Source organism: Dama dama, chromosome 8, assembly GCF_033118175.1.
Source record: "Dama dama isolate Ldn47 chromosome 8, ASM3311817v1, whole genome shotgun sequence".
Lineage (NCBI taxonomy): Eukaryota > Metazoa > Chordata > Mammalia > Artiodactyla > Cervidae > Dama > Dama dama.
In genome coordinates, this window is record NC_083688.1 from 403933 (window position 1) to 426786 (window position 22854).

The window sequence follows — 22854 nt, forward strand, 5'->3', positions numbered from 1 at the left end:
GCCTTTTCAAGCCACCCCGCTTTGTGAGTGCGGAAACAATCGTGTGTGTGTGTGTTTTTCTTCCCCAAGAAAGGTTAGGTCAAAAGAGAAAATGACCCGGCGGCTTTCTGCCCAGATTTTGGCGCAGTGGGACGATGCGGGGCTGCACCGACTGTGGAATCTTCCCACACTGCTGAGTAGTTAGGAGGGACCAGCAGAGGCATGTTTCACACACTCCCCAAATACCTGAGCTGGCAACAACGAAAGACATTCACAGACCTCAGCCCTGGGACAACAGCTTCTGTCAGTCAACTGCAGTTCTCATGACTGTGCCGCTGTTACTTCACCTTCACACCAAAGAGCGCGTCACACCTGGACGAGCGCTTGAGAAAACCACACAGACGAGTTCACACAGCGGTGCAGCGAGTCTGGCAGGGTCCCAGCACTAATGATGAAGTATAACTCAGAAAAGACACAAAGACCTTACACAAGCACGTCGCTCTTGAGCGTTTACAAACAGATTTGACAAAGGGCCTGGGGCCCAGTAATCTGTTCTTGAGACCAACACCAAAAGGGTCATGAGTTTCCGTGCAAGGGGAGTTTCCCTGTAAGGGGGCACAGAGCAGCATTTTCTCTCTTACCTGAAGCCAAAGGTCGGATCCACTCTTTGCTATTTAGGTCAAGTCTCCAGAGGTCATTGAAGGCAGCGTTGCAACTGCTCTGGGTACAGCCTCCAAACACATACATAGACTGATTAGCATCATAATAGCACGCACCTAGAAAGAAAACAATTAATGAACAACTGGTGTCTAATTTTGAAGGTACTCTAGGACCTTAACTATAGTCCATGTCTTTCAAAAATCAATTATTTCACACATATCATAACTGCTACCAGGTACCAACCTTTCCATAACCAGCCTTGTGTCTTCAAGTTCATCAACACTACATTAACCTTTAAACTAAAACCAGAGAAAAGCTACGGAAATGTTATTTCTGAGCACACTAAGCAAGCTGACAATGATATTACATAAGACAGCATAATTCTAGCAAGAGCACACAAGAATTTAGATTCAGAGTGCTCAATGAGTGAAATGTCAGTGCAGCTCCATAATTAATCTGAATTTGCATCATTATCCTCACGGGCTAGAAGAAGAGAGTCCCTGCTAACAGAGGACTCAGTCCTCCCATTTCTCTCCACCACTCCTCCTATTGCTTTTGCTTTCAAATGAAATGTGAAGAAACAAAACAATAAACAAGACTTTATATGAAAGAGAATGACAGAAAACAATTTTAATCAACGCCACAAAGTAACCACACACATGGAACCAATATAGCTTGGGGATCTCAGAGGTAGTATGGTCCCCAAACCACCAAGAGAAAAAACATGAAAGTCACTAAGCTCCTAGGTGTATCCAAAAGCCACCAAAGCTGACTGGTCGGTGCTGAATAGAAAACCAACGCAGGAAGTAACACATAAGAAGCACCAAGGTCGGCCTTGCCTGGTGGTATAGCGGATAGGAATCCTCCTGCCAATGCAGGAAACACGGGTTCAACACCTGGTCCGGGAAGATTCCACACGCCTCAGGCAACTACAGCCCCAGCACCACGACTACTGGAACCTGCGAGATCCAGGGCCTGAGAGCCCCAGCTACTAAGCCCACGCGCCCAGAGCCCTGCTCCACAAGAGAAGCCCACGCACAGCAACAGAGGCCCAGCACAACCAAAAGTAAACACACACTTTAAATAAGTACACGAAAAGCACCAAGGTCTCTAAGAAAAGCCTGTTTAACTAGGTGATTATATACACCTCACCAGCGGACACTGTCCTGAAGGCAAGAGTCAATGGCTGTGAGAGGGGCTGTTGCCCTAACACCAGGATGACCGGAGCCAGGGCCTGGACAAGACACGTGGAAGCTCAGCTCCGCCCCCGTGCTTCTCCCCAGAGAGCGCATGCAGCCTCTATCCTGTGGGAGAGATGGCCATGCTCCCCACAGCTCTGCATTCACCATCTTGGGTTTTAGGGAAAAGAGTACAGCAAAACTTTTCATTCATTCCATGCATATCAGTGGGAAAACCAGACCTCTCAAAGTCAAACTAGGCTAAAACAGTTAAGCATCATGTAAAAGGAAGTGGAAAGGGAAAAGAAATTCGGAGGCTCGGCCCACAGGGGCAACAGGGCTCTGGTGCTCATCCAGCCCATCGGTAGGTCCGGCTCAGTCTAGTCCACCACTGGTTTTAAAATCTCTTCTGGACTCTAGCTAGAAAAAGGGAAATGCTACTGCTATAATCACCTCCTGTGATACACAAATGCTCTGGGAATAACCCTCCTTTTTTATTTTTTCTAAACACAGCCCACTTGATAGGCCTTTAAGGGCTCTCTACACTAGGGAAGCCACATCTGAAAGTTGGATGAGTTAAGAGAAAATAAAAGCAATGTGCTCAGTCACTTATACCCCGTAGTCTCAGCCAGGGGAAGGAGTAAATCCGAAACATCTGACCTCTAACACTGCACAATAACAGAGCTACAGGCTTTTCAAATTAACAAAGAAATTAAAGAAACTAGAGATATGAAGAAATGAAATGCCGTTTAATCATCAACAGGCTCACATCTGCAAAATACTTAATTACTCCCAGAACTCAACCATGCTACGATGGAATATGAAGGGTAACATGATTTCACACTTTCCACTACTTTCTTTCTTTTTTATTTTCTGATGGTGCCATGCAGCTTAAGGGATCTCAGTTTCTTGACTAAGGATTGAACCCAGGCCCCTGCAGTAAAAGCATAAGAGTCATAACCACAGGGCTGCCAGGGAATTTCCCCACTGACTTTCTTTGCCTTGAAAATAACTTGCAATCCATATCTAAATCAGTTTTTACATTAACATCCCAATAAGAAAGGCTATTAAGGAGTGTAATCCTGGGAATTCCTTGGCAGTTCAGTGGTTAGGACTTCATGCTTTCACTGCCCACAAACTGTGCGGTGTGGCCCCCCAAGAAGGAAAATTCTACATAATTCCATTGCTCATGTTTCAGAGTTGTTAAGCACCGCAAATAACAATAGATCAAGTTAGATAATATTCAACAAACAAATAGGATAATTACTGAAGCCACACTTTAATCTCCACTAAAGCCGTTAAGCTTCAAGTATCCTGGTCTTCTTATACCTTTTTTGAACTAGCTGCTCCAACAAATTGGGGCAATTTTAAATTGTCCTGACTGGTGCCCAGCATAAGAGAACATTCTATTCCTCTGGATAATCCGGAACCCCAGAACAGAAATTAGCCATGTCCCTTGTCTTCTGAAACTCTAACTGAGGTCCATTATGACAATGTTTAATAAAACAAATCCATGATTTCATAACTAAAAGAGTCAGGAGCCCATTTATGTCCCACTATTCCTCAAAGACCAACTCCTGGCAGCTGCTTCCTTCATGCAGTAAAAGAACACAGTGCCTTTATTTTTCAAAGAGGTAGCAAACATTCTGCTCTATTTGGATTGAAAACCTAGCCAGCAGCTGGCCCCGTGAGATCTTCACCACGTGTATTTTAATCCTATACTAAAATAAGGCAAATGGCATTTTCCTGCTCTCTTTGAGCAAACAAAGGCTTCTGGAAGAGGAAGGCACAGCCCAAAGTCTATGCAAAGCTAATGGGACTGAAATGACAAGTTTCACACAGTGTATTTTCAACGTCCAGCAGGCATTATCAACAAAGCTTGGAGAGGAAGAGAGTCAATTTAGGTAGCTATGTTTAGAACTCAGATGTAATGAGAATGAGAAAACAGCCATCAATAATACACTCACACATTTTAAGCATCCTACTGAACTGTGTTTGTCTGTTTTTATTTAAGGCGCCTACTGTGTTGGCCTGAGTGGGGGTGGGAACCCAACAAACTCAACAGTCCTTTTAAACAAACTAAGAATCTCAGCAAACACCAGGGCTCAAGTAGGTATTTCCTTTTACCAAAGTTCTCCACCCAAACAGAACATTTTCCTTTCAGAACATACAGACCATTGGAATGTACTATACAGAAGTTACTGTTCATTGTATGGTATGATTACCCTGCTAAAATAAATATTAATAACATTGAGAATGTGATTGTTCCAATAGCTAAATCTCTTCAAATTTTCTGAAATGTGCTTGACTGCTCCATGAACAACTACTAAAAGTCACATGTCTCAAGTTAAAATCTAATAATTTCTATTTGAAGACAAATCAAATATTCACAATTACACACAAGTAAGCAAAGAGTTTTCAGTGTTCTGAATACTTTCCTACTATACTAAAATTCTCTAAAGTTTAAGGTCTTCCAGTTTCATATTTTTCATGGTGCCTGGTAGTCACTAAATGTTCACTGGACTAATTTTTGTACTTTCAGAGGTTAAATTCTCTTGTTTCCTCACTTGTCTCCAGGGAAAGGTCCTGAGGCATCTATCCCATGCTTAGGTTGTCACGTGTCTAGCATCTACAAGCCAGGACATACTTGATAAGGCCTGTAATTACATAACTATGGAATTAGACAGATTGGTTATCCAGTCTGGGCCTGCTGGCTACTGCAGGAGCAAGGTTGGCATGTGCGTGGAATGACCTGACCATATATGCAGCCTGAACACCAAAACATAATTCTGGGTACTCAACAGCCCCCTATGTCAACCTGAAAGGGACATTCTACCTTAGTCAAGAGTTGCATGTCTGGCCATACAAACACTCATCAAATAACTAGGAGAACTGGCTTCATTTACTTCCCCTGCATTTTCTGTCTCGACTTTTACATAAGAAAGACGCTCTATTGCTCATATCTTTGTTACACAATTCCACAGAATTAGTTGATGTCAACTATGAGCCAGGAGTTGTGAGAGGTGCACAAGATGTCTAAGACATGGGACCAGAGTGTTCTCAGGCAGACAAGAACCTTGTGGAGGAGACACCATCATTATCCTATCATTTTGCAGGTTAAAACATATTTCTACAACTGTTTCCTCAATTAAATTTCCTAGGAACCTGTGGCACAAACAGGATTTGTTATACACATTTTGTGGAAGTGTGGATTAGAGAAGCCAAGGAACTCGCTTCCCAAGTCTGAAGCTCTTCTTTGGCATGTAGCCTCTCTTACACAGATAATTATCGTAAAAGGCAGATGGTAATAAACATTAAGAGGAAGGTATGAAGAGTCTATTAAGGCAGTATAAGCAGAGAAAGAGAAGAGCTTAATCTCCATACTGGGGAATTTGAGAATAGTGTGAAAGGAGGTAGATTTTGGCTTTGTCTCCTAGATGGGTTTTAGAGGTCAGGACACTTTCTGTCATTTAACAAGGGGAAAATATGTCTAGGGGCTAAAAAGCAACGGGAGGGGAAGGGAAATGAAATCAGGGCATCTAAGCAAAGCCACGAAGTAGGGAATTTCAGACAAACACAGAATCTTGTGTGGGTAGAGCCTGGCTGTGTAAGGATGCAACCGTGAGTCAGGCTGAACAGGTAAGCTGGGGCCCTGAAGGCCACCAGAGTGGAGACGTCCACCTGCAGCGCAGATAGGCTGAGGCTTCTCGGCAGAGGAATGATAAGGCTGGCTTTATGTCTTAGGTTTGCAGTGCTTCCCGGCTCAGGGCGCCTGTCATTTTGAACAGGTCAGTTTGTTGTGTGCAGGATCATCCCGTTCACTACAGGACATTCGGCAACCCGGGTCCTTCCTTGCCTACTATCCGCCTGTGGTACTTTCCAGTCGAGACAGTATGCCATGACCTTGCATACATCCAAAGGCCCCAGGAGGCGGCACTGTCCCCAGTTTTAGAGATGGCTACCAACAGTGTCTAGACCAGGTTCAGATGAAGAGAAAAGGTAAGAAGAGTGTTTAGAAAAGATTTAGGGGGACTTCCCTCTTGATCCTGTGGTTAAGACTCCACACTTCTCCTGCAGGAGATACAAGTGTGATCTCTGGCTGGGGAAGTAAGATGCTGCAATGTGGGAGGAAAGGAGGAAGAAGAGATAGGAAAGATGGGATGATTAAGTCATAAGTGTGAGTAATGGGAGTAAAAGGAAAGACATGAGACAGACTGCAGAGACAGAACAGAGTCAACAATATTTGACTTTTGTTGTTGAGGGAGGGAGAGGAACTGAGCATGAAACCAAGATTTCAAGTCTGTATAATGGAGAGAATGATAATGCCGTTCACTAAATTAAGCAGAGAAGAAGATTGGGGGGAACTACTGAATTTGGTGATGGACAGGGAAGCCTGGCATGCTGTACTCCATGGGTTCTCAAAGAGTCGGACACGACTGAGCGACTGAACTGAACTGAATTGTAGGTTCTGCTCAAAATCCTTCAAGCTAGGCTTCAGCAGTATGTGAACTGAGAACTTCCAGGTGTACGAGCTGGGTTTAGAAAAAGCAGGTGATCCAGAGATCAAATTGCCAACATTTGTTGGATCATGGAGAAAGCAAGGGAATTCCAGAAAAACAACTACTTCTGGTTCATTGACTACACAAGCCTTTGACTCTGTGGATCACAACAAACTGTGGAAAACTCCTAAACATATGGGCATATACACATTTTACAGATGAGGAAAGTGTCAATCAGAAGAGCCAAGGAAATTGCTTCCCAAGTAAAAAGTTTTTCTTTAGCATGTAGCCTCTCCTACATAGATAATTATGGTAAAATGCAGATGGTAATAAACATCAAGAGACAGACTACCTTACACTTCTCTTGAGAAATCTCTATGCAAGTCAAGAAGCAACAGTCAGAATCAGACATGTAACAGATGACTCGTTCACAATTGGGAAAGGAGTTCAACAAGGCTGTATATTGTCAACCTGCTTATTTAACTTACATGCAGAGTACCTCATGTGAAATGCTGGGCTGGATTCATTCATTCACATTTCATTCATTCATTTAACTTACATGCAGAGTACATCATGTGAAATGCTGGGCTGGATTCATTCATTCACATTTCATTCATTCATTTAACTTACATGCAGAGTACATCATGTGAAATGCTGGGCTGGATTCATTCATTCACATTCATTCATTCATTTCACATTCATCCACATGTGAAATGTGGATGAATCACAAGCTGGAATCAAGAGTGCCAGGAGAAATATCAACAACCTCAGATATACAGATAATACCACTCAAACGGCAGAAAGTAAAGAGAAACTAGAGTTTCTTGATGATGGTGAAAGTGGAGAGTAAAAAAGCTGGCTTGAAACTCAACATTCAGAAAACTAACATCATGGCATCTGGTTCCATCACTTTACGGCAAACAGAAGTGAAAAAAGTTGAAGCAGTGACAGACTTTATTTTCTTGGGCTCCAAAATCACTGCAGATGGTGACTGTAGCCATGAAATTAAAAGATGCTTGTTCCTTGAAAGAAAAGCTATGACAAACCTAGACAGTGTATTAAAAAGCAGAGACATCACTTTCCCAACAAAGGTCTATATAGTCAAAGCTACGGTTTTTCCAGTAGCTACGGATGGATGTGAGAATTGGACTATAAAGAAAGCTGAGCACAGGATTGATGCTTTTGAACTGTGGTACTGGAGAAGACTCTTGAGAGTCTCCTGGACTGCAAGGAGATCAAACCAGTCAATCCTAAGGGAAATTAGTCCTGCATATTCATTGGAAGGACTGAAGTTGAATACTTTGGCCACCTGATGTGAAGAGCCGACTCTTTGGAAAAGACCCTGATGCTGGGAAAGAGTGAAGGCAGGAAGAGAAGGGGACAACAGAGGATGAGATGGTTGGATGGCATCACCCATTCAATGGACATGAGTTTGAGCAAGTTCTGGGAGATGGTGAATGACAGGGAAGCCTGGTGTGCTGCATTCCATGGGGTGGCAGAGTTGGATACAACTGATCAATTAAACAACAACAAAGGGTTCCAACACTATTTGTTTTAAAACACCATCCTCAGGCTTCCGTGGTAGTCTAACATTTAAGGAGCCACCTGGCAAAGCAAGGGTCACCAGCTGGACCCCTGGTTTGGGAAGATCCCACCTGCCTCAGAGCTACTAAGCCCATGCACCACAACCACTCAGCCTGCATCCTGGACCACGCAAGTCCCAGCTACGGAGCCGTGGCACTCAGAGCCGCTCCATGCAACGGGAGAAGCCACCGCCAACGAGAAGCCCGTACACCGCCACTAGAGCGAGCCTTCCTGCGGCAGCAAAGACCCACCACAGCCAGTAACAGATAAATCTTGAAGAGAAAAAAAAATCTTAAGAAACGTCCTGTTTTTAGAAATCCTGTCTCTGCTCCTCATTCCAAGCATGTGTAGATAACTGAAGTTACCCCTCCTTCAACAATAAATACTGGACCTAATATGGATCCTCCCGTAATTTCATTAAATATTTTCAGCAAGGATTCGTCTAAATTTCACTGCAAAGTATATGTCTATGAACTCCTGAAAACATGTGAGACTCTTTCAAAACTATTTTTATGACCATAATAAGTAGCAGTAGCTGAGGAAGTAGTCGCCGTCTCTTCACCGTGCTGACAGCCGCACTAACGGAGCCAAAGCGGTGCTGGGGAGACTGCGACAGCCCGCGCTCGGCCCAGGACGGGGGACTCACGCCTCGACCACACACTCGCAGACCAGAACTGACGGAAGCCGGTTCCGACCTCACAGGTCCCCCGAAGAGTCTCACAGACGCCTCCCTCCCACGAAGTCCGAGAACCGCCCTTTTGAGATCTACTGCCCTGGGGGGTTACCACGGCAGGAGTAAAAACAGCTCCCTGAGAGCAACGGAAACAGCCAACAGCTCCACTCATTCCTTCGATCTATTCAGATTCAGTTCAAAGACAATGATGGGCCACCGTTTTTCACTGAACGCCTCTGGATATGAGAGTATGGGGTACCGTCCGGGGTAGTCACCCTCCAAGAGACCGCCCGGGATCCTCACTTCCTGGTTTTACACCCTCGGGCAACCCCGTGTGACCTACAGGGTGGAGCAGAAAGGCCGGCATTCCGCAGAGATCAGGCTGCAGAAACACCATGGCTGCCACCTCAGCGTCTCCGTTTCTCTCTCGATCATTCGTTCCGTGGGAAGCCGGCTGCCAAGCCGTGAGCAGCTCTGTGGAGGAGCCCACGCAGTAAGGGACCGAGTCTTCTCTCAACGGCTGCTAAGTGAGCTTGGAAACAGATTCCCCAGACCTCGGCCGAGCGCGCAGGGGACGGGAGCCCTGACTGACAGGCTGACTGTAACCTCAGAAGAGACCCTGAGTCAGAACGTGCCAGCTAAGCTACTCCCAAAAACTTGACCCTGAGGAACTCTGTGAGATAATAAATCTTGTTTTAAGTTGGTAACTTTGCAAGTAATGTTTATGTAACATAGATAACCAGTAACTCTCCTTCCCCTCAAATTTCAAAATACGGCTTAAAAAAAGAGACACAAATATAAAAGTTAACAGTGAAAGACGATATGAGTTAAGTGCCAAATCAGTATTCCAGACATAAGTTCAGACCAGGAAAAATTTTTCTGTGGCTCAGAGAGTTGAGAAAAGCTTTCCCCAAAGAGCTAGAACTTGAACTGAGCTTTCAAGAAGAAGCAGGCTTCAGCTAAGTGGACGAGAATACTCCAGGGAGGAAGAAATGAGTACAGCAAAGTGACAGCTTAAAAAGAGGGGAGCTCTTGGGAAAAGTCAGGAGATGAAGTAGTAAATGTAGAAATAAGTCAGCTTAAAGAGGGTTTTAATATGACTAAGTTCAGCTTTTATCACTGGACAGACACTCAAGGTTTCTGAACAGGCAAGTAATGTAACTACAGCAGTAATTCCGAGAACTTTCCAAAAGGCTTCCCTCTCTTCTCAATGAACTTTTGTAAAACCACTCATATATATACACCTTTACATCTCAGTCTCACTTTGATGGATGGATATGAATCACCAGTGGGCTTCCCCTGGCGGCTCAGCGGTAGAGAAGCCACCTCTGGAATGAAATGATATTGGCAAGTCCCTGGCGGTCCGGGGGTTAGGATCCAGTGCTCTCTTTGCTGGGGTCTGGGTTCAATCGCTGGTCAGGGAACTAATATCCCACATGGTGTCCCCGGGGCACAGTCAAAGGAAAAAATACATAAAGTGGCATCTATAAAAATCAGCTAAAATGGAGAGTTAATTCTAGAATAAGTCAAAAACTCTAAATTATGTCTATTTGCCAGAACATTTTATTTATAATTTTATTACTTAAATTTGTATTTTATAATCAATATCATTCATGTTCAAAATTTGTGTGTGACCCCAGTCAAATTCCGTGTTTGCTGAACACATACCATGTAAAATAAAGAGTTCTTGGTGAACTGGCTACTCCCTAAACAGGATCACAGAAACCTTCATGAGCACCTTTCCTTCGCTCTTCTGTTACCTGATGTCAAGAGTTTAAAAGCCCAAGCACAACACCTTGACCTCCTTGGAGTACAGATACTAGAAAAATCCAACAAAAAAGCAAACATAAAATTACACCACAGTGCCTACAAAACATTTAGGCTCATGCTCTTCCCTAATTCTGGCTGCAAAATTAATAAGAATCCTCATTTTATATTCTCTTCATTAAAAATGTCAGACAAAATACAAGCCTCAAAAATAGTTTTTGGAAACATGACCGCTGGCAAGATGGGACCTGTTTTCATGATAAATACTTACTGTGTGAGAACCGCTGGGTGATGGGGGTCCCGGGATAAGGGTATGTCCGACTCTCCCACTGGATGTTCCCTTCCTGAACAGCCTTTATGAAACCATGGTAACACTGGTGGGCTACACCTAAAGACAAAAGTAACCAACGCCTCAGCCTGGACTCTTCACTCATAAACCAAATTATAAAATTGAATCTACTGTCTCATCACTTTTATAAGATGTTAAGTTTCTTTGAGGAACTCCAAATTTCTTTGTTTTTTTTCATTCAAAGACAGAAAACAAAATCACGTAAGTTCAAAACTGGAAGATCTAATCTTCAGATTTTACCAAGGTTAAATGACTCCCTCAAGGTGACAAAATCTGCTCACACTTTAACTCTGCTTCTCTTACGTCACATCATGAGGAAACACATCAAAATAACTGGTGCTGTTTACTCCAAAACAAAGAGGCTTGGGAGATAATTTAGTCTTGCGAGAAAAAATACGGTAAAACAATCTCTGGAATATAACAGCTGTTCAGTAAATATCTATAGGTAGACCACGTATTCTCCGTATTAAACAAGGAGATAATAATTAGCTGACAGTGGATTATGAAATGATGAATTTATAACTAAGGAAAGCTATCTAAAAAAAAAAAAATCAGAGTTTTTACTATAATGCTAGATATATGTCATTATATACATGTCCAAACTCACAGAATGTACCCCCTAAAGTAAACCACAGATTTTGAGTGACAATGATACATCAATATTATCAATGCAGGATCATCAACTGTAAAATGTACCACCCTGGTGAGGATGCTGAAAGTGGGAGAGGCTGTGAGTGTCTGGGGGCAGAGGGTATATAGGAAATCTATGACCTGTGCAATTTTGCCGTGAACCTAAAACCACTCTAAAAAAAAAATGAAGTCTCTTTTTAAAAAAGTGAGAGCTTCATACTTCTGGAACAATCTGTTTTTCCAACACATGAAATTACTATCTTATTTCAAAGAGAAGCATTTTGAATGAAGTGTACAATCAATTATTTACATTTTGAAAGAATACCACTCTTGAATTTATGCCACCTTGAGGATCCTTAAGCAGGATCAGAGAACATGTTTTCCAGTGATGATCATCCTCCCTTGGCTGAACTCATAGATAAGAACTGGAATATGAAAAAGACATGGCCATTTTTAATGTGTGACCATACTGTCAACTATACACTGGTAAAGTAATGCAAATATTCAAATCTTGGATTGAGATAAGGCAGTAATGAATAAAAGACAGATACGTAATGATGGAGGGGAGAAAAAACTGTCCTGGCCGTGACTTCTCCCAGAAGATCTAAGACTGGGAATACTAGGTTAAGGTTCTTTTCTCTTAAAAAAAGAAAAAAAGATCGAAATGATAAGAATGCCAAGAATAAATAAATATCTTTGATTAGATCACCACCCCTCATGTATGATTCTTCCTCCTCTATTTTCGAGGTAAAACCATCTACCTCCGTAGTGCAGGGAGCCAGTCTCTCCTGCAGAGGCCATTAATTCTGCAAACAGAAGCAGGTTGTACATACCAATGTTACCAGTTGTGAGCAGATGCCCGCAGGGCTGGGGGAAAGTTTCAACACAGCTGATCCTTATTAGCCATTAAGGTTGGACTCTGGACAACTGATAAGGACCCTACTCCCCAGAGAACCACTCTGCTTCTAGGAAAGATTTAAAGACTGATTCTGATCTAAACATTTTCCTCTCTCATATCTCTGGCTGCCTTGCTCACACCAGCAAAGAAAAAGTCAATACAACCCTTGCTTTGATCAAAGATTATTCAACTGGCTTGGTCATCTTCATTAAAAAAAAAAAAAAAAAAAAAAAAGGCCCTTTCCACCTAAAATGGAATGAAATAAAATAACTGTTATTAATTAAAAATACAGGGGACTGCCCTGACGGTCCAGTGGTTAAGACTTGACTCTCCAGCATAGTGGGTGTAGGTCTGATCCCTGGTCGGGGGGCTAAGACCCCACATACCTCATTGCCAAAAACCAAAAAACCAAAAACAGAAGCAATATTGTAACAATTCAATAAAGCCTTTAAAAATGGCCCACATAAAAAAATATTTGAAAAAATATAGTATAACTAGTAACCTCAACATTTAGTTAAAGCTGAAATCTTGATTAGAAAATGGAGGGGAGAAAAAGGAGAAATTCATTTTAAAAAGTAAAATACATATATAGGATCTGGGCTATTTAGAGATAAAATCAAGCAGTAAGTGCTTTCATAACTCCACATCTGCCATAAACAGCTACTTTAAGCTATTCGCAGTTTGCTATGAGGACTGTAAAGCAGTTACAATAGTCCTGACAATGGTAAGAGTTACATGAAGGTTTGCTCTTACTGTCAATCCATATTCACCCCTACTCTACCTATTCAAGAATAATACAATTTACCAGATCAACTCCAAGAATATGCAGGAAAAGAATCCTCATTTTAAAACTGCAAATTGGATTAAAAACTGCAGTATTCAAGTTGTTCATAAACTAGGCAGGATAATGAGAAAAGGAAAATGTCCAGAGCTAACTGTTAGAACCACAATAAATGTAAGGGAGAAAAGAGAAAAGGAAACTGAGAGATTAAAAGTCATTCAAAGAAACCTTAAATGAGTAAATAGACCTCCCGCGCCCCACAGTACCTTTAATAAGCCGGTACCACTGCTTGCAGACAAGGGCCGCAGTTTTGTGCTCCTGGTATGGGGAGAGGAAGGAGAGAATATACTCCAAAACTTCTTCTGGCAGCTCAGACATGGACCTGTTATGTCGAGTCTCCTCAGCCTCCAGCGCCGCGCGGGGCTCCTCATCTGGCTCCATCGTCCCTTCCAGCACAGTTTCCTCCTGGTCCACAGCCATGAAACTGTCATCTTCGCTGTCTGAGGAGCTGGCCATGACATTCCACGCGACAGCTACAGCAGGAAAGAAGCACATCAGTGTACTCTGTCTGAAGTTCTGAAATAGCTCAGGCACATGCAGCCAAGCTGTTCACGATTTCTTTCAGGTGCTCAGATTGAAACCTGTCCTTTAGCACTTCCCCACACTAGTTGTGAGCTACCTTAATTTGTCAGGTACAGCTCAAATACCAAGCCCATCCCAAATATCTAATAAATCTCTAGAAGTTTCTGATAGCAATTTTTTTCCTCTTCACTGAAAACCTAGAGTGTCAGCCAAGTTCTGGTATAACCATAAAACCAAAAGACTTGAGCTCAACAACTCCTCTAACTCAAGGATATGATCGGCAATAACAAAGGGAACGGCAACTAGCTTCCCTCAGCCAGTAATATGATTCAAGACCTCAAACGCGGAAGAAAAAACTAACAGCGCATCCTAAAAGAGTAAAAAGAACACTCTGAGGACATGGGAATAAGAAATGATAGGGTGCTTTTTTGAGCTTTTACACTCAAGACAGTTCACTTAAGAGGATAGTAAATATTCTAATAACAAGCTTAACTAGCTGTAATAACCAAATACAAGGCAATATTTAAAACAGGAAACATCGAAACAGATCCGAGGAGCCAAAAACTGAAAACAATATAAATACCCATCGACAAGAGAACAGATAGACTGTGCTACATTCAAACAGCAGGAAGGAAGGAACCACAGATTCACACATGGGTAAATCTTAATCCTGAGCAAAAGAAGACAGAGAAGTACATACTACTTATCCATGCTTATATCAAATTGAACACTAGGCAAAAACAATTTATGTACAATATCTTAAAAACTGGAAAGAATGATCACAGCAAGAAAAACATGAGTCAAAACTCATGAAATTGCTCCTAACATAATGCATCTGCCAAACTAGCTCACGATACTGCAATGCCTCCTAACCAAGTGGCTGCTGATGAACCGGTGGTGGTGAACAACCGGGGGCTACTGAGAAGCAGGGGATTGGCCTAATGCTCGCGATCGGGAGGGGGGGTGCAGTGAAGAGGAAGGGCAGCAGCAATCCCCTCCACTCCCTGGAAGCAGAGGACTGTGATGGGTGTACTACAAACTGTGTTAAATAAAAGATCCTAGATAGCCACCTCTGCTCTGCTTTGAGTGAACTCTTTTCCACACGCTTATCTTGCTAGAGGAAGGCCTCTCCATTTCCAGCCCTAAATCCAAGGCTGAAGAGTACAGTTACACATCAAAATGACTATACTACCCAAGGCAATCTACAGGATCGATGCAATCCCTATCAAGTCAACAATGGCATTTTTCACAAAACTAGAACAAAAATTCTTAAATTTTGTATAGAGACATAAAAGATCCTGAATAGCCAAAGCAATCTTGAGAAAGAAAAACAGAGCTGGAAGAATCAGGCTCCCTGACTACTCTCCATGCTACAAAGCTACAGTAATCAAAACAGCATGGACGTGGCACAAAAACAGAAATATAGATCATTGGAACAGGATAGGAAGCTCAAAAATAAACCTATGCACCTCTGGTCCATTCATCTATGGCAAAGTGGTGCTGGGAAAACTGGACAGCTATATGCAAAACAAAAATGAAATTATAACACTCCTTAACACCACACAGAAACATAAACTCAAAATGGATCAAAGACAAATATAAGACCAGAAGGAAAACATAGTCAGACCACTTTTTGACATGAATCACAGCAAGGTATTTATCGAGCCATCTCCCAGAGTAATGGAAATAAAAGCAAAAGTAAATACGTGGGATCTAAATAAATTCAGTAACTTTTGCATAGCAAAGGAAACCATAAACAAAACAAAAAGACAACCTAGAGAATTAGAAGAAAATATTTGCAAATAATGTGACTGACAAAGGGTTCAGTTCAGTTCAGTTGCTCAGTCGTGTCTGACTTTGCAACCCCATGGCCTGCAGCACCCCAGGCCTCCCTGTGCATCACCAACTCCCAGAGTATGCTTAACTCATGTCCATCGAGCGGTGATGCCATCCAACCATCTCATCCTCTGCCGTCCCCTTCTCCTCCTGCCTTCAATCTTTCCCAGCATCAGGGTCTTTTCCAAAGAGTCAGTTCTTTGCATCAAGTGGCCAAAGTATTGGAATTTCAGCTTTAGCATCAGTCCTTTCAATGAATATTCAGGACTGATTTCCTTTAGGATGTACTGGGTGGATCTCCTTGCAGTCCAAGGGACTCTCAAGAGTCTTCTCCAACACCACAGTTCAAAAGCATCGATTCTTCGGTGCTCAGCTTTCTTTATAGTTCAACTCTCATTTCCATACATGACTACTGGAAAAACCACAGCTTTGACTTAGATCCCACGGAGTCACAAAAAGAAGATATGCCACTAATTCCTCTCAAAGAGATTAACCCAGTAAGAGTCAAAGACACAAAGAATACCAACACAAGACAGATTGTGGTACCAAACAAGAAGTTCTAGCAGCTCAGGGAAGGAAGAGATGGCTTCCAACTAGTTTGAGAAGGAAGTTACACAGAAGCAAGCCTTTGAAGAATAGGGTTAGGGTTAGTCATCCCAAAGAATGAAATGGGGGAAGGTGGAAAGATTACACTTGATCTTAGCCAAAAGGCCGAGAAGCGATAAGATTTTCAAGATACTGTTTCCTGTACCAATGTTCTTTGTCACTTACAGAAGTACTTTTAGGACAAAAGGGCAAAAGCTATTTTTTGCGTGATGGGCATTTTATCACAAGTACAAACTACTTAATATCTTATGTACATTAACAGAAGTTCATAATCTGCAGACTCCTTAACTCCTGACAGTCGATATTTTAACCAAAAAAAAGTCTAGAAACAGAGAAATTTGGCATAACTACGGTTGCTATTAGCAAACTGTAAGCTATTTTGACAAGTAAATTCAGAGAGCTGTTTCTAGAAGGCATTCCAAGTTTAATAACAGATATCAGCTACAGTGAGGTTCTTTTTTTAACGGTTAACTCATCTCTCTGTGTTATTTAAGAGTCCTTTTAATGAAATAGAAAAATGAAGTGTTTCCCCAAAGTACCCATCAGGATACTTTCTTATCACTCTTTGCAATGGCTGACGTTAAATGAAAGCGGTTCATGACTATCAGAGAACAGCAGCAGAAATGCGCCAGTTCTCAGGGCCACGGCCTGTACTCACATGCAGCCGGCGGATTTCACTGCATATAAATGGCCAAGGAAAACGTACTGGTTTCAATCAATGAAGATATTCTAGGTTCTGAAAATTCCATATATTCTAGGTTCAGCAAAATGTTTCATGTGGTATAAACTGAAAAAGTGTAACGGAACTTTAATACCCAAATTTGTATTTTGTCAGAGCTTGAATTTTTAGATTTTAAGTAATAACATACAAAGTACAGAACAATTCTAATTGTGTACTTTAACTATAACACTGATGTGAGACAAAAGGCTTTCATAGGAGTCCAGTATGAATCAGAGGAGAGTTAGAGAGTAGGTGCATTAAAAAGTGCAGTTTTCTGGGCTTAGAAATTTTTCTCTAGAAAATAATTATTTATGAAAGACAATGGAGAAGAGGCAGATAGCCACGCTGTAACAGCAGTTAGCTGTATTAGCCCAGCGTGGGCCGCACCAGGCTGCAGCGAAGCTCACGGCACGGCCACCTCTCCCTCCACGCGTCCGCAGCACTGAAGACCTGCCTTCAAAGGAGCGGCTACTGCACTATGGTCTGCCCGCCTCCTCCTCTCCCCAAGGGCACAGCAGGAAACAATTCATTTCCTGTATCCATATACACACTCAGCAAAGCTGCTGAGTGAGTAAGCAGACATAGTCTCAGGAATTCATTTCAGAGTCAACAACAAAACCTAAATGTTCACTTCTAGATATTGTGATAAAAAACAGAAACTTCCTACCAAAAACTTAAATAAAACTAATAAAATCAGAGACTTCAGATGGTTAAAAGAAACTAGAGAGTAAAAATGGGGCATAAGGACTTCCCTGGTTGCCCAGTGGTTAAGACTCTGCACTTTTCACTGCAGAAGGCATGGGTTCCATCCCTGGCTGGGGAACTAAAATCTTACAAGTTGCTTGCTGCTTCCAAAGAAATTAAAAAAAAAAAAAAAAAATTAAAAGATAAAATGTACAGTTCCTAAAAAATCATTACTATATTTAAAATGTTCTGATTTTTTCTGCCATTATATACCCTCACTCTGAAAACAAGGGAGGAGTAAGGAAAATCCACTGCATGCCAAGATTCTCTTGGCCTTTTGGGGAAAGCTTCTATTGCAGCGGTTCTCAGACCTCTGAATTTCACAGATCAGCAAGTTTTTTTGGACTGATCTAGGGTCAACAAATTTTTATTTTCCCAAGTAAGGCAAAAAAAAATTCCAAAAGGCGAAAACAAAAAAACTACATGCACACACACAAGTCCTACCACCTAATATCATCACAGTTTCATAAAAAGGTGTTTAAAAACTCAAGCTGGAAAATCATAATCTCTGAATAACGGCTTTTACTTCCAAGAAAGGAAACCTGGACCTCCCTGGCGGTACAGTGGTTAAAGACCCACCTGCCAACGCAGGGGACACAGGTTCAATCCCTATTCTGGGAAGCTTCTACATGCCACAGGGCAACTAAGCTCATACACCACAACTGAGCCCATGGGCTGCAACTATTGACACCCATGCGCCCTAGAGCCCATGATCCACAGGATCCTCTCTAAGTAAGAGAGACGTCCTCGCACCATAAGGAGAGAGCAGCCCTCCACTTGCCGCAACTAGAGAAAGCCTGCATGCAGCAACGAAGACCCAGCGCAGTCAGAAAAAAGAAACATTATAAACGCACACATGCATAAACCCTCAAAGCAGTAAGAGCCTGGACCAATGTTTTTGGGACTATGATTTCACTGCTATGTCATGATAGCAACATTTCATTTTGCTACTTATTTGATTTGTGAAAAAAATCCACAATTTAAACAGGTTATATAGTCTGAACTTATTAAGAGGCTAATTTAAATTAAAACTCCCAGTATGCTGGGAAACCATTTTCTAAAGAGAAATTTCCTAAAGAGACAATGATGGCTACTGGCAAGAATGCATGAAAGATGAATGCAACCTAATTTCTTTTAGAAATAGCTTAGCTGCTCTTTTGTTTCATTGGCTGGTAAATTTACAATGCTTTTTACTCATGTGTTTCCCCTACTAAATTCTTAAGGTCTATTTAACAAGGCTTAACTGTAGCACTTTTCTTATTTAAACTGCAATGAAACATATCAATTCTTATTACTGTTTTTTTTTATTATTATTACGGTTATTTAGGGGTGTTGCAGCAAAACTTACAATTTCAAACTTTCCACAGAAGCTAAAGCGTAAAACATAAGATGCTATTTTATGCTACATTTAATAAAAAAAAAAAAAGAAAAGAAGAAAAAGGAACAAATCCAGACCTCATTCCAAAATGATTTAAGTTGGAAAACTCTTCAGGATCCAGAGGAAAGTCTATGAAATAATAAGGAAAACAAAAGTCTCCCCCGGGGTAAGGATGGCTAGAGCAACTACCACTTCATGGCTTCAGTTTTAAGAAGGGCTAACACCTTTCTAGCTCACTCATCCATTACAGATCTATTTCATTGGAAGGAACACATTTTTAAAGTTTTACTATTATCATTTTTGGCCGTGCCATACAGCTTACAAGATCTTAATCCTCTGACCAAGGACCCAACCCCTGGCCCCTGCAGTGGAAATGCTGAGTCCTAACCACTGGACCACTAGGAAATTTCCAGAAGGAATAATTTTTTAAAAATCAGAAGAACTGAACAATATCTGTATACTCATGTTCAGAGCAGCACTGTTTACAACAGCAAAAAGGTGGAAACAACACAAATGTCTATCAGTGGATAATGGATAAATAAAATGTAGTATATACACAACAACAGAATATTATTCAGCCTTAAACATGAAGGGTATTTTGACACAGGCTACAAGGAGAAGCCAGAAGACGCTATGCTAAGTGAAACAAGCCAAACACAGGATTCTACGTGTGCGCCCAGGGCACTTAGGTCATACAGCTAAGGAGAAAGGCGGCTGCCAGCGGAGCAAGAGGGAGCGGAGACCGGAAGTTTCAGAGGAAGACAAAAACATTCTGGGATGAATAACGGTGATGGCTGCACAACAATGTGAATGTACTCAATGTCACTTAACTATAGTTAAAAATGATTAAAATGGTAAACTTCATTACATAAATTTACAATTTAAAAAACTGCATAGAACACAGATGCACGTTTTTCAAAAAATTAAATAAATTACTGTGTAAATTGCAATTGCAGTCACTCAGTCATGTCCGACTCTTTGCGACCCCGTGGACTGTAGCCCACCAGGCTCCTCCATCCATGGGATTCTCCAGGCAAGAATACTGGAGTGGGTTGCCATTTCCTTCTCCAGTGGATCTTCCCGACCCAGGGATCGAACCCAGGTCTCCCACGTCGCAGGCAGACGCTTTAACCTCTGAGCCACCAGGGAAGCCCACGGAACATCACCAGGACCTTCAGAAGGCCTCTGTATGCCCTGCTTAACCTTTTGTTGTTGTCGTTCAGTCGCTCAGTCGCTCAGTCATGTCTGACTCTCTGCGACCCCATGGACCGCAGCACGCCAGGTCTCCCTGTCCTTCACCATCTCCCAGAGCTTGCTCAAACTCATGTCCATTGAGTCAGTGACGCCATCCAACCATCTCACCCTCTGTTGTCCCCTTCTCCTCCTGCCCTCAATCTTTCTAAGGATCAGGGTCTTTTCTAGTGAGTCAGCTCTTCACATCAGGTGGCCAAAGTACTGGAGTTTCAGCTTTAGCATCCGTCCTTCCAATGAATATTCAGGACTGATTTCCTTTAGAATTGACTGGTTGGATCTCCATGCATTCCAAGGGACTCTCAAGAGTCTTCTCTAACACCACAGTTCAAAAGCATCAATTCTTTCCTACTGAGTCTTCTTTACGGTCCAACTCCCATATCCATACATGACTACTAGAAAAACCATAGCTTTGACTATACAGACCTTTGTTGGCAAAGTAATGTCTTTGCTTTTTAATATGCTGTCTAGGTTTGTCATAGCTTTTCTTCCAAGAAGCAAGTGTCTTTTAATTTCATGGCTCCAGTCATCATCTGCAGTGATTTTGGAGCCCAGAAAAATAAAGTCTGCCACTGTTTCCACCGTTTCCCCATCTGTTTGCCATGAAGTGATGGGACTGGACGCCATGGTCTTAGTTTCTGAATGCTGAGCTTTAAGCCAGCTCTTCACTCTCCTCTTTCCCTTTACCTCCTGTCAACCTTTATCCTGACTCACCCTGAAGTGCCACTTCCCTGGTGGCTCAGATGGTAGAGTCTGCCTGCAGTGCAGGAGACAGGGTCCTGGTCCCTGGGTCAGGAAGATCCCCTGGAGAAGGAAATGGCAACCCACTCCAGTATTCTTGCCTGGAGAATTCCAAGGACAGAGGATGCTGGCAGGCTACAGCCCACAGGGTTGCAAAGAGTCAGACATGGCTGAGCAACTAACACTTTCTCTTTCAACCAGAAGTAGTCATTATGCTATTATATTTATCAATCCCCTTACTTTTCGTTACAGTTTCACCTCATAAGGATGTCACATAAAAAAAATACATTGCTTAGGTGTTAAACATAGCTGCAATTCACTGTAGTGTAAAATCTTGTTGTATGAATCAGTCATAATTTATCTTTGTTGAATGAAATCAGTTACTTGTTACGAAATAACAAATATTAGCTTCTCTAGAATAGTGGCTTTCAAATTTTGACCGCAACCACAGTAAGAAAATATATTTTACCTCACAGTCCACCCACATATATACATACAGAACTAGGAAGAAGTTTCACAAAATAATACCCTTACATAAAGCACACTGATATTTTCTATTGTATTTATCATTTAAGAAAATTGTTGGTCAAATGCCACTAAACCGTCTTCATTCTAATGGGCTACAAGCCCAGGTTGAAAAACAATTCTCTAGAGTATGTATTCAGGTGTGAAATTGCTGGGTGTGGGTTATACATATTTACTAGATAAAGTCAAACTGTCTTTTAAAGTGAGTGTTCCATCGCTTCTCGGCCTTTTGGCTAAGATCAAGTATAAAGTGAATGTTCCAATTTACACTCCCACCTGCAGTGTATACAGCTGTTAATTTTAATTTGATTTAAAATCATAAAATGGGCTTTAAAAGTTTATTAGGGGCTTCCCAGATGGTCAAGTGGTTAAGAATCTGCCTGCCAACACAGGGGGCATGGGTTCGATCCCTGGTCCAACAAGATCCCACAGGCCTCAGAGCGACTAGGCCTGTGCACCGCAACTGCTGAGCCAGGGTGCCCAGAGTCCCTGCTCGGCGACCAGAGAACTGCTGAGCCAGGGTGCCCAGAGTCCCTGCTCGGCGACCAGCGACGCCGCTGCGGTGAGGAGACCTCGCACCGCAACTGGGAGAGCCCCGCCCGCCCCAGCTAAAGAAAGCTTGTGGGCAGCAATAAAGCCCCAGTGCAGCCAAAAATAAATTTAAAAAATAAAAATAAACAGCGGCAACCTCGGCTTCATTAAAAAAAAAAAATCAAGTATGCTTCTGGCCGTCTATTCATTTTGTACACTATCTTGATTATCTGAGAGTTGTATAAATATTTGTTGAGTTAGGTGCCCACCAAGACCTAAGCCAACATTAGATAAATAATACAGATAGTTACTACTTTTCACCACTTCACAAGTTACAACTCTCCTCATTAATAACTTACCTAATTAAAACTCATATTTTACATCTTATTGCTAGGACTTCCAATAAAGCCCAGACAAAGGCAAGAGCACAAAAACCAATCAAGATACAGCATGCCCAGCCAGAATTTGCTTTTAGGCAGAAAATATGCCTTAAGACAGAACATCCAGGAATAAGTGAAAATTGCCAATGCCAACTGCCGTTCTATATGTGTTGTATCATATTGTATTCAGATGGATAGTGTGATGGCTGAAAATCTTTAACACCCTAATTTAAATTTAAGAGTCCACATTTAAAAGGATGGAGTGAAGGAAATTAATTTCTATCTTTGACTTTCTTTAAATTTGCTATAATCTCAGGGAAACTGATTCTGCATACTATATCAATTGTCTGGTTTTTTTTTTTTTTTTTTAAATAAGAAATGTCAAAACTCAGTACTTTGTACCACTCTTATAAAAATAAGCAAAGACTGTACAAAATATAAATGTATTCAAAAAAGCTTGTAATATGAAAGTCCAGGTAGAAGTAATATGCAATGGTGAGATTCTGTACTCGGAGCCAAAGGCCGACTGAAGGATCTGTTCTAAACAGCTGACTTTTTAAA

General features: G+C 41.8%; 1 protein-coding gene across 3 annotated transcripts in view; it reads right to left on the reverse strand.

The window, feature by feature from the left end:
- FBXO42 (F-box protein 42) overlaps positions 1-22854 on the reverse strand; it is a 112001-nt gene that overhangs the window by 32344 nt on the left and 56803 nt on the right. For 2 of the 3 annotated variants that reach the window (XM_061147999.1, XM_061147998.1), the window contains exons 2-4: positions 13265-13531; positions 10612-10728; positions 621-755 (exon numbers count right to left, since the gene is read on the reverse strand). In XM_061147999.1, the coding sequence (XP_061003982.1) occupies positions 621-755; positions 10612-10728; positions 13265-13514 (502 nt within the window). In that variant the 5' untranslated portion in view covers positions 13515-13531. The remainder of the gene's footprint in view (positions 1-620; positions 756-10611; positions 10729-13264; positions 13532-22854) is intronic. The other variant, XM_061148000.1, reaches the window with a different exon arrangement.